This window comes from Trichechus manatus, unplaced genomic scaffold (assembly GCF_000243295.1).
Source record: "Trichechus manatus latirostris isolate Lorelei unplaced genomic scaffold, TriManLat1.0 scaffold00128, whole genome shotgun sequence".
Lineage (NCBI taxonomy): Eukaryota > Metazoa > Chordata > Mammalia > Sirenia > Trichechidae > Trichechus > Trichechus manatus.
In genome coordinates this window covers 6482357-6494573 of record NW_004444064.1, presented here as the reverse complement: position 1 = coordinate 6494573, position 12217 = coordinate 6482357, and the positions used below count along the sequence as shown (strand labels likewise).

At 45.3% G+C, this 12217-nt stretch overlaps 1 protein-coding gene across 2 annotated transcripts in view; it reads left to right on the top strand.

Moving 5' to 3' along the window:
* Positions 1-2938: 2938 nt before the first annotated feature.
* NDUFV3 (NADH:ubiquinone oxidoreductase subunit V3) overlaps positions 2939-12217 on the top strand; it is a 13071-nt gene continuing 3792 nt past the window's right edge. The window contains exons 1-3 of one of the 2 annotated variants that reach the window (XM_023739090.1): positions 2939-3053; positions 4414-4531; positions 11029-12072. In XM_023739090.1, the coding sequence (XP_023594858.1) occupies positions 3006-3053; positions 4414-4531; positions 11029-12072 (1210 nt within the window). In that variant the 5' untranslated portion in view covers positions 2939-3005. The remainder of the gene's footprint in view (positions 3054-4413; positions 4532-11028; positions 12073-12217) is intronic. The other variant, XM_004384809.2, reaches the window with a different exon arrangement.

Genomic DNA, 12217 nt, shown 5'->3' with positions numbered 1-12217 from the left:
CCTGTTAAAACCCTATGGAGCTCAGTGATCTGATCCTGTTGTGTGTGGAGTTTGGGGATGACTGGATGGCAGCTAACAACAACATTAGAATTAGAGAATTCAGCGAGATGCTGGACGTGGGAACAATTTATGAAAATAAATTGTATTTCTGTACATCAGCAAGAAGTAGAAAATGTAATTTAAAAAGTATCTCAATTTTAAAACTATCTAATTTAGCCCAAACACCTATATTTTCACTAAACGTAAATGGTAAAATTTTATTGTAAGACAATAAAGGGAAGACATTAATAAATTAAGAGAAAAAGGTACTCCTAAATATTGTACTTCATTTTACTTGGATCCACAATCAATGCCCATGGAAGCAGCAGTCAAGAAATTAAACAATATGTTACATCGGGAAAATCTGCTTCAAAAGACCTGTTTAAAGTGTTGAAAAGCAAAGATGTTACTTTAAGGACTAAGGTGCACCTGACCCAAGCCATGGTGTTTTCAATCACCTCCTATGCATGTGAAAGCTGGCCAATGAATAAGGAAGACTGAAGAAGAATTGATGCCTTTGAATTAGGTGTTGCTGAAGAATATTGAATATACCGTGGACTTCTGAAGAACCAACAGATCTGTCCTGGAAGAAGTATAGCCAGAATGCTCCTTAGAGGCAAGGATGGCGAGACTTTGTCTCACATACTATGGACTCATTATCAGGAGGGACCAATCCCTGGAGAAGGATATCATGCTTGGTAAAGTAGAGGGTCAGTGAAAGAGAGGAAGACCCTCAGAGAGATGGATTGACACAGTGACTGCAAAAGGGGCTCAAGCATAACAACGATCATGAGGATGGCACAGGACTGGGCAGTGTTTTGTTCTCTTGTACGTAGTGTTGCTGTGAGTCGGAACTGACCCCATGGCACCTAACAACAACAAATATTGTGAGCATGTTAATTTTCTTCAAAATAATCTAATACATTCAAGTGAATTCTAATCAATGTCCCAGCAGGGATTTTTTTTTTTTTTGGAAATTAACAACCTATTTGTAACATTGGAGAATGTAACATTGGAGAAAGAAAAGGCCATGAACAACCAAAGCAGTGGAGGAGGAGAAGAAATAGAAGGAGGAAGAAAAAGAAGGTGTGAAGACTTGCCCTAGTAAATGGACTTAATATGGGTCTATAATGATAACATGCAATAACACAGTGATTAGTACAGTGTGATATTCATTCAAAGATAGACAATAAAGTGTAACACATCCAGATAGAAACCACGCCTATATGGAAACTTAATATGCCACAGAGGATTCATTGTTCATCAGTTAAGAAAGGATGACCCATTCCATAAACTGTGCTGGTACCGCTGATTATCCATAGGGAAAAAATAAAATTGGACTCCTCCCTAATACCTTACATAAAAAGCAATTTCGGCTAAATTAAAGACATATAAGAGGAAAAAAAATTATTATGAACCTAGAGTAGGGAAGCATTTCTCAAGACACAAAAAGTTCAAACTGCCATGAAAAACACTCATCTATCTGACTTATTAAAATTAAAATTTCTGTTTAGTAATAAGTACTACATACAGTGTGGCAGTGGGTAATTTGCGATGTTATCATTCTCATGCCAAACCCCAAAGACAAATGAAAATCAGATTTATAAAAATACTGATAATAATATTGAAACAAAAATATCAGGTATTCGACTTACATCAGAACCAACTTACGACAGATTGTCAGAACAGAATCTCCATTGGAACTTGGGGACTCCCTGTATTTTCAAACAGAATCACATCCACAGGTACAGGGGTCAGGACATATTTTGGCGGGGACACAATTCGGTCGATAACATCTCCCAAAGATAAGGGTAAACTTTCCCCTGGAGTCAACAGAGATAATCTGGTGTTGAGGAAAGGATAATCCTTTTTTTCTTCATCCTTTGGAGAGAAAAGACTCTCTTTTCCCACTATTACTCTAAGAAGCATGTAACTAACTGCCAGAGGTTGTTGTTTTGGCCTTTCAGGTTGGATAATGGTAGATCCACTGGATTCACTTGGTTCCAGTCAGAAATCCTTTCTCAATCAATTTTAATGGTGGAAGAAGACTATCTTTCCGTATGGAAGTCGGAGTTGTTCATCGTTCATTGAATACTTCCGGGGCCCTAGGCATCTGTGTGGGTGGAGAAGAAAGCTGATAACCACACCCAGTCCACAGTTATGCCTAACTTTTCCAATGAAGGCCAGGCTTTGGGGGAAAATCTTTGGGCTGAAAGTCATGAATATTCGGGTAAAATAAAGCATCAACGTCTAATCTAACTCCGGTATCACTGTTGTAGGGCCTGCCTGAGGCTGTGCTGCACGTGGGCAGTGATCTGACGCCCTGGCTGTGACCAAGGAGAGGGTCTGGGCGCGTGGTGTGGATCCAAAGGTAATGGAAGGAGGCTCTTAAACACTCCCCAAAACATAGAGAACGATCAGCTAAGACCAGAAATGCTAATGCTTGGATTGTGAGGCTGTGCACCGGCGATTTCAAATTTAAGGCTGAGAGGGCAAGGGCAAAAAGGTGAGAAGCAGTCATGCGGATCACTCAGGCCCGCCCTCCGCAGACACTGAGAGCACCGTAAAGTCCTCTCAGTATCTATTTCCGATCTCCAAGGCCCGGAGCCTGAGATACCGCCCACTCGACCGGTAGACAAGTCCTGTAGCCTGCGCCCCTCAAGGTCGGGACCTTCAGGGGCGGACCCATTTCTCGTCCCTGCCTGTGATTGGGGCCCTCGGCCAAGGGGCGGGGCCTCGAAGCGCAGAACTTGGTGCCCTGGGGCGGCTGAGGATGCGCGCGCAGGCGCCCGCTTCGCTGCTCGGTGCGTCCTTCGCTGGGCTTCGCCGCCGTCCTTGCCTGTGATTGGCGGCGGAGGGCAAAGGGGCGGGGCCTAGGGGCGGCGGCGCGCGCGCAGAGCTGGCCTTCTCCCGGTGCGACGTCGGCCCGGCCCGGCCGTCTGCCCGGCACGCCCTAGTGTTACAGCATGGCGGCCCAGCTTTTGCTGCAGCAAGGACGAGCTGGGGCTCTGAAGGTAAAGGAGGAGCCAGGCAGGGCCGGGCGGCCAGGGTTCCCCGGAGGGGCCGGGACGGGGTGCGCAGCACTGGCCGCGCCCGGGTTGGCTGCCTCCAACCGCCCTGTGCGGACCGCTGACCCCTGGGCCGAGGAGGAGGAAGCTGGACCGGCGACCGGGTGCAGGCGGCCTTGGGGCCTGACTGGAGCTGGCCAGCGGCCTTTGGGGTGCTACCCCCGGCGACCTCAGTCCCGGTCACCTGCAGGGTCGTCCCCGGGGACGCCCGCGCGCTCCTGCCGCTCCCAGGCCGGAAGCCTCGCACGCGGCGTGGAAGGGCCGGCCCCCTGCGCAGTGGCGTCCACCCCCGGCAGGAGCCCGGCTCACCTGGGGAGCCTTTGCGGGGTCCAAGTTCCCCCAAGTGGCTCTGCGGTGCAGCAGGGGTGGACGAGCGCGGTGCGGCCGTGACTCCAGCCAGTATCGCAGGGTTTCTCCCAGTACAGCATCTTCACTTCTTAAGAGTGGGAGTGAGGGAAGTTTTAGGTACCTGTTTGGCCCGGTGACTTACCTGGCAGCCTTTGGGAAGACGGCTCACACTTCCTCACCTGTGAAAAGGGACGGAAAAAAAGAGAGGTTTTCTCCATATATAAAACCCCAAGGCCGGTTAACTTTTTATAATTGAAAGTGACTCGTATTATAAAAGTAATCTCTATTCATTGCAAAATAATTTAAAGCACAGATGAGAAAAAAAACAAATCCAGCGTCCACATTTATTCATTGAGGTATCTTAATTCCGAACGATTTTTTTCCCACTGCTGTATGTACAAATACACACACACACGCTTTTTTTTTTTTTTACAGTTTTTTACATTTACACGTGTTTTTACATTTACACGTGTATGCATAGTTCTCTATTACATACGTTCAGCGTCTAGAACAGTGCTCAGCACATCGTAGGCCTTAGAAAATACATGCTGAGCGTGTTAACACTTTATAAAATGTGTTTTCACTTATGTTGTAAGCAGTTCTGAAGCAATTTTCCATCTACATGATTTTTAATGGCCGAGTAGTATTTCTTCTACTTTCTAAGTATAGAAAAACATTTTACAAAAAAACAAACCAACAAAATATAGCATTTTGTAGGTTAATAAACAGTTGGAGCTGATGAAAAAGTATGCATGGAAAAATCTCATAGTAAAACTAGCCAGATGTTAGTAGTGACTGTCTTGAATGCCGGTGTTTTGTTTCAGCTTTTCATGATACACATGTATTATGAAGATTGTAATAACCATTAAAAAATACGTCATTTGAACAGAAGGCAATAGTAATAGCCGTTCTCAGTGGTATTGCTCTAAAATGTCTGTGTTTGTCATTCTTTTGTCAGACTGGGCTCCAAGCAGGGGCGCTTCGAGGACTTGCTTCTACCGTTCCTCTCTCTGCAGAATCAGGAAAGAGTGGAAAGGGCCTGCCACCAAATCCCAAGAAGCAAAGTAAACCAAAACGTAAGCTTTTCATGTTAGTGATAAGGGAAAGAGGATGCAAAGTCAGTGAATCAGTCAGCCTCCCAATCTGGAAAGGAGTTTTACCAGCTATATGACTTGTGGGTCTTTATTTTCGGCACAGTGCTCAGATTATAATCAGACATAAATCTGTAACAGATTTTAGACCAAGCACATTGGAAATAGCCTTTGCCTCATTATTTAGCCTGAACTGGTTCTGTTTTCTAAGTGCCAAACTCTAACATGGAACAAGTGATGCAGAGTATAAAGGCTGTATAGCATTTAAACATAATCAAACCAGTTGCCATCAAGTCAACTCCGACTTGTGACATCCATGTGTGTCAGAGTAGAGCAGCTCTATAAGGTTTTTATTGGTTGAGTTTTTGGAAGTAGATCACCAGGCTGCCTTCTAGAACACCTCTCCCCTCCCTTCCCCCCACCAAAAACAAACAAATCCATTGCCATCAAGTCCATTCTGACTCATAGCAGCCCTATAGGTCAGAATAGAACTGCCGCATAGGGTTTCCAAGGAGCAGCTGGTGGAATTGAACTGCTGACCTTTTTGGTTAGCAGCTGAATGCTTAACCACTGCACCACCAGGGCCCGGAGCACCTCTGGGTGGACTCAAACTGCCAAACTTCCAGTTAGCAGTAAAGTGTGTTAACTGTTCACACAACCTAATAACCCCAAACGCATCGCCATCGAGTCAATTGCGACTCAGCGACCCTACGAACCAAGAGGTCAGCAGCTGGAATCCACCGGGGGCTCCATGGAAACCCTACGGGGCAGTTCTACTCTGTCCTATAGGGCCACTGTCAGTCTGAGTTACACAACCTAGGGACTCTGTGGCTTAATGTGGATCCCGTGCTAACAGAGGTAGATGCAAATCCCGCCTTACTTTTCTTCCCCTGATTTTGACTTTTTTCAGTGTCTCTGAGATTCCTCTGGTTTCCCAGCCTTTGCTCGATCACAATCCAGGATTACAGGCATCTTCTTCTGAGTTTTTGGAGAGGGAGTTAGGCACAGGCAATTTTCCATTCTGACTCACTTTGATGATACATGATGTCTGATCTGTTTCGAGCTGTTTCCGCAGTCATTTTGACTTTTATCACGGTTTTTTATTTTTTTTGAATTCCAGTGTAGGATGTTCTCATAAAAGGGAAATGGGAACTGTAACAGTGTATTTTAAATGCTTCTTTTCTGGGAATTATTTTATTTTCTACTCCTTGCTGATTATTCGGAAACCCTGGTGGCGTAGTGGTTAAGAGTTAGGCTGCTAACCAAAAGGTCGGCAGTTTGAATCCACCAGCTGCTCCTTAGAAACCCTATGGGGCAGTTCTGCTCTGTCCTGTAGAGTCACTATGAGTCGGAATCAACCTGACGGCAATGGGTTAGGTTGTTTTTGCTAATTATTATTGACCATGTATTGTAGTTGATCGTGATCCAAGTCCGTGGCTTTAGTCTTACTGGAACCTTAGCTAACTCTTGAAAGAGTGTAATACGTACAGTGTCTTTGTAAATCTTAATCTTCATATGGGTTTTTAGAATCATTTGTATTTGGTTTTACTTTCATCAAAATACCATTTTCTCCATTTGAATGCTTGAAAGCGTTTCAATTCTGTGGTTTCTGCCCCTTGTTCTGCGCACAGGAACATCCTTAGCTTATCTGTAGGCAGGTTGTCGAGGGTCCCAGCCCCCAGGCCCCTTCACACCCTCTCAGACCCACCACCCTGGTGGCCTCCAGTGTGATGGAAAGATGCTTTAATTCTGTCCTGCTCCTGGATCATCTTTACATCCAGTTTTCTTCTGGCTTTTTTAATTCGCCCATTAATATTTCAATATGTATCTTAAACATAAGGACTCCCTTTTTTAAAAAAAAAAAAAAAATACCATCACCTCACCTAAAAAATTAACATTAATTGCTTAATATTATCAGTTATTACCTGGCCTGTTTTTGATAATTTTTTAATGTTTACAATGAAAAAGCTAAATTCTCTAGCACACATGGCTCATTGTGAGCATTCTCGTAATGTTTACTTGTGAATGATTTGTTGAATTTTGCTGTATCACTCCATCCCTTGATGACCTTTAATCACATCTGCAATCCTCCTTCTTTGTAGATCTCTTTGATTACGTGATGATTTGATACTGCAGGTTTATGAATTTGGATTAACTGGGTTTTAAAATATCACAGCAGAGCCACAGGTTCCCCGTCATCCTTTGGAAACGTACTTGAGTGGCAGCGGCGTGCTTCATCCCGCGGCAGTTTTGTGTGCAGTTGAGGGAGGACAGGGCTGAGCTGGAAGTTGGCCTGGGCTCTCGGCTAGCTTCTGCCCCTGAGCACGGCCGGCCCTTCAGGCCTCTGAGCCATGGTTCCTTCGTGCTCGCGTGGGGACAGTGCAGCTCGGCTGGGCGCTTTGGAGACGGGAGAAGACCAGTGTATACACTGTGTGCATTGGGCAGTGCTGCGGTTGTCGCTAGTCTACATTTCTGTCATAATTCAAAAAAACTATCTCTGTGCAAAAAAAGGGCGATAATGCTTCTCCAGTGGACACGTGACGTGCAGGTCTTTGTGCTTCCCCTGAGTGTCAGTGACCGGAAGGGGCTTTCACCTCCTGATGGGAAACTGCCAGGTGAACCCCTCTCAACTCTGGGCGGCCTGGGGAGCTCTAATGGAAGCCTCCTGTCTGTAAATGGGGGGTCCCTACATGCTCACCTTGGGGACACATCTCTGGTCCAAGGGCCTGCCATCAGGGCAGGACCCCAGGGTTCTAGAATGCCTCACTCAGTTTGGGATTCCAGCTTTTGGAAGCACACGCTTCTTTGTGGGAGAAAGAGGCCACTTGATCTCAGAAGCCAGGTGTTCTCACAGGTGCGCCGTCTGTGAGAACCATCTGGCTTTCCAGCACTTGGTAGTCTGTTCAGTCCAGTCTCTGGGCTCAGTTCTGCAGCCGTCAGTAAGACTTCATTGACTAAATAATTCTTGTGTAGCTATTTAAAGATTATGTTAGAAGCCAAAGTTAATTATCTATTTCAAGTCTGTATTTCAGTTTTAAAAGTGAGGAGTCTCCAGAAATAGGGATTTGATGTATTTAATTACAGGAAACGTTGCGGGCATTGCTGTAAGCACTTTCCATGTATTAATGTGGCCGCCCACACACAGCACCGAGCAGATACGTTACTGTGCCCATTTCATAGATGAGGCAGTGGCGCTGCAGAGACAGTGAGCTGCCCATGGTCACAGGTTGTAGGTGGTGGGCCTGGATTGGAACCAGGCCGGCAGTCTCCAGAGCCCGTGTTTTTAACCCCTATGCTGTCTTGCCTCTGGAAAATCTTGATTCTTAAGCATTCATTAGGAAAAAAAACTTATAGTCACACACTTGTAAAAGAAGTTTTAAATTACCATTTAAAATTTTAATAGCTTTATTCTTTCATGTTATTTTTAAATGTACCTTTGTTTCTGAAATATAGGTTTCATGACCTGCTGACAAGATATGAAAGTATTTTAAGGTTGCTAATCCATTTCAGACACCAGTCATGTTTGCTTTTCCTATGGGGACCACTAAAAAGTTGGTCATGCCCTCGCTTTTCAACTGAGCAGAAAAGAGATTTGGGAAATTTAAGTTCTATTTTGAGAGGAGCTAAACAAGCGCTAAGAAGCTCCTCTCTCTGTGCTGTTTCCTAGTATTTGTAGACCTCTGGTGGCGCAGTGGCTAAGTGCTCAGCTGCTAACTGAAAGGTCAGCAGTTTGAACCAGTGCTTCCGACGCCGTCATTCCGGTTAGACGCCCTGCTGAGAATTTGCAGTGTACATAAAAATCGCCTGGAGATCTGTAAAAATGCACGTTCTGGTTCAGTACCTCTGGGTGGAAGTGCAGGTTCCCAGCAGGGGTCGAACCGGAATGAGCTTGTTGGAAGCCCGGGTTTGAATCCGCCTCCTGCTCAGTGGGAGGAATACGTGGCAGTCTGCTTTCATAAAGACTGTTGTTGTTAGGTGCTGTCTAGTCAGTTCGGACTCACGGCGACACCGTGTACAGCAGAACGAAACACTGCCCGGTCCTGCGCCATCCTCACAATCATTACGCGTAAGCCCTTTGTTGCAGCCACTGTGTCAATCCATCTCGTTGAGAGTCTTCTTTTTCGCCGACCCTCTACTTTACCAAGCATGATGTCCTTCTCCAGGGACTGATCCCTCCTGATAACGCATCCGAAATGTGTGAGACAAAGTCTCACCATCCTTCATAAAGATTATAACCTTGGAAACCGTATGGGGCAGTTCTGCTCTCTCCGGAAGGGCTATGTGTCAGGAATCGACTCCGCGGCAAGGAGATGAGAATTTTATGTAGGCTCGTATGGTCTCTGAGAGTGGGAACAGCCCTGAAAGTCCCCATCTTATGCTGGGAGCTATGCCTACTTGGGCCTGTGCTGCAGGGGCCCCAAAACTGGCCTCTCGGTAGAGAGCAAAGCGCGTTACTACAGTTTAGTCTCTTAGCCTTTCTGGATTTTCCCAGTAATGTAACATGACTAAAAGAAACTGTAACGCGTTCTTATTTTGTGCAATAGACAAAGGTTCCCTTTCCAACCAATTTCTAAATTATGTAATATTTAATCCCATTCGAATTTTTCTTTTCAGTAGATGATACAGGAGGTTAACCTATAATCTTGTTTTAATAATTCCTTTAAAATTTTAAAATCCACAGCAGATTTTCTAGAAAGTCTATTGCGATAACCATTAAAAAATATGTCATTTGAACAGAAAGCAGTAGTGATAACTGTACTCAGTGGGATTGCTCTAAAATGTCCGTATTTGTCATTCTTTCATCAGACTGGGCCCCAGGCAGGGGTGCTTCGAGGACTTGCTCTTATGTTTACCATGATGTGGAGCTCAGGTGTTTCCGTGTGTGCTCTGCGTTCCACCTACATCAGAGCCTGCTCCGGGGAGGTCGCAGTGCAGATTCAAGGGCCGGCCCAGCACCCTCTTGTAGACTTCTTGATACTGTAATACTTTGGTTTTTCTGACCGAAGAAATCCCCAAATGACTTGCGTGGTTTTGAGGGACTTTTCTTCCTTCCGAGGGCACCTTTGCATCAACTACGTTACACCCTCCCACCTCCCTCGCTCTGACACACTGTACGCACCCGCCCCACGCTCACTCAGACTCACTTTCTTTTTATTGTTGTAGTTTAAATGAAGTTTACATTTCAAGTTAGTCTCCCATACAAAAATTCATACATACATTATTATGTGACCCTAATTGCTCACCCCATACTGCAACAGCACACTCCTCCTTTCCACCCCTGATTTCTCATGTCCATTCAGCCAGCTCCTAACCCTCTCTGCCTTCCCATCTCACCTCCGGACAGAAGCCGCCCATTTAGTCTCTTGTATCTACTTGAGCTAAGAGGCACACTCCTCACGAGTATCATTTTATGTCCCACAGTCCAGTCCAATCACTGTCTGAAGAGTTGGCCTCGGAAATTGTTTTAGTTCTGGGCTGATAGAGAATCCAGGAGCCATGCTTTCTGGGGATCCTCCAGTCTCAGACCATTAAGTCTGGTCATCTTACTAGAATTTGAGTTCTGCACCCCACCTTTCTGCTGCTCCATCAGGGACTCTCTGTTGTGTTCCCTGTCAGGGCGGTCATTGGTGGTAGCCAGGCACCATCTAGTTCTTCTGGTCTCAGGTTGATGAAGTCTGTGGTTTATGTGGCCCTTTCTGTCTCTTGGGCTAATACTTCCTTGTGTCTTTGGTGTTCTTCATTCTCCTTTACTCCAGGTGGTTGGGACCAATTGATGCATCTTAGATGGCCGCTTGCAAGCTTTAAGACCCCAGATGCCACTCAGGATGCAAAACATTTTCTTAAGATAATTCTTATCTACTATCTAGTTAGTAAATAACTGTCTCCCACCCTCCCCACCCTCGTAACCATCAAAGAATGTTTTCTTCCGTGTTGTTGTCTGTACTCTTGACTGAACAATTTTCCTGGCTCTTTGGTTCAGAAAGCTTGGTCTCATCCAATATTGATCATTTTTTTAGTATTTGAGATCCACCAGGGTTTTGTTTTTTCTTTTTTTTAAGGAATTTAAAGGACCATATATTAGTAAAATGTTATACTCATCTGAAAATATAATATCATAATTTATCTATCATAATTTAATTTGTCTTAAATTTGGGTGAAATAGTAGTTTAAAAATAATGATCAAAGAAGCTGTCATTGTGAAATGTGGAAACACCAGACCAATATTCCTGTTGGTGAAAAGCCCCATTTTTAAATTTTTAGCCACAAAGAAAAACACCTGTGTTCCTTACTGTGTTCTGTCTCATGGGGTTTGGCCTTCACTGAAGAGTGGACTTCTGAGGAGGGTTTCTTAGGACGAGTTCACTCAAGGCATACAAGTGACAAGTTGATGTGGGTAATGAAATGTCTGTGACTGTGACTGATGCGTTTAGGTTGTTTCATTAAATATTAAAAGTAATGTTCCTGTTTGTGCCATTTCCTAGATGTAGTGGAAGCAAAGGCGAAGGGCAAGCTCCTAGCCCCCCACCCGGCAGCTGGACTGTCTAAAAAGTTCTCTCCACCCAGTGCTTACCCGTCAGTTACGAATGAAGGCGGGATGGTAGCTAGTCCTGACCCCGATGACGTCATGCTACTCACAGATGAAGGGGGTCCGAGATTTCTGGCAAGAAAGACTTTGGTGGCGTTCCCTCAGAAGGTTGCATCTCCGTTCAGAAAGCAGGGTCCCGAATTAGAAACTCACCAGAGGAGGAGGAAAGCGGCGAAGGATTCAGCCTCTTCTTCGTCCAGCTCCTCTGATTCAGAGTCTGATGAGGAGGAGGGTGTCTCAGAGGTTGGTCCACGAGTGGCGAGCAAAGCCCAAGGAAGGTTTCAAAAATCACAGGCTTCCTTTGAAGACAGGACCCCCAAAATTGTGATAGCAGCTAAAGAGAAGACCTGGCCCCAGAAGCCACATACGGACAGCACATATCCAGAGAAACCCTATCAGCCAGAGAAGAAAACAGTGTCCCAGTCAGAAGTCGATGAAGGGGTTATGAAGCAATATGTAAAAGAAAAACAATCGCAGAAAATATTTAGACTGAATGAAATAGATAAAGAAAGCCAAAAACCAGTCGAACGGAAGCAAAACTTACCTGACCACACAGATTCAGGATTATCTTCGCAGCCGAGCCCAGTGCCAACACTACTGGCAGAAGAAACTGAGGCAGAAAAACAGCTGCAAGCGGCACCTTCTGAGACCAGGGAAAAAAACGTGGAAGAGCAAGTGCCAGAACCGAAATGGAAGGTGGCTTCTCCCCAGTTCAGAGAAGAGAATTTGGGGGAGCAGGTAGTTGTGGGGAACGCGAAGGCAGCTCGTCTGACTAAAGAAATAGTTGTGGAAGATGGAGTACCAGTAGGAAGTTTGAAGGCGGTTCCTGCTCAGAACAAAGACATTTCCAATGAAAAGATACCAGTACTACACCTTGAGGAAAAGGGCGAAATAATTCAAGACTCAGCAACTCAAACGGAAGACCCAGACAACGTACAGGGTATACCTTAACTTGTGGTTGAGAGCTTTGCTTGGTCCTTCAGGGGGTGCTCAGGGTATACCTTAACTTCTGGTGGAGAGCTTTGCTTGGTCCTTCAGGGGGTGGTCAGGGTATACCTTAACTTCTGGTGGAGAGCTTTGCTTGG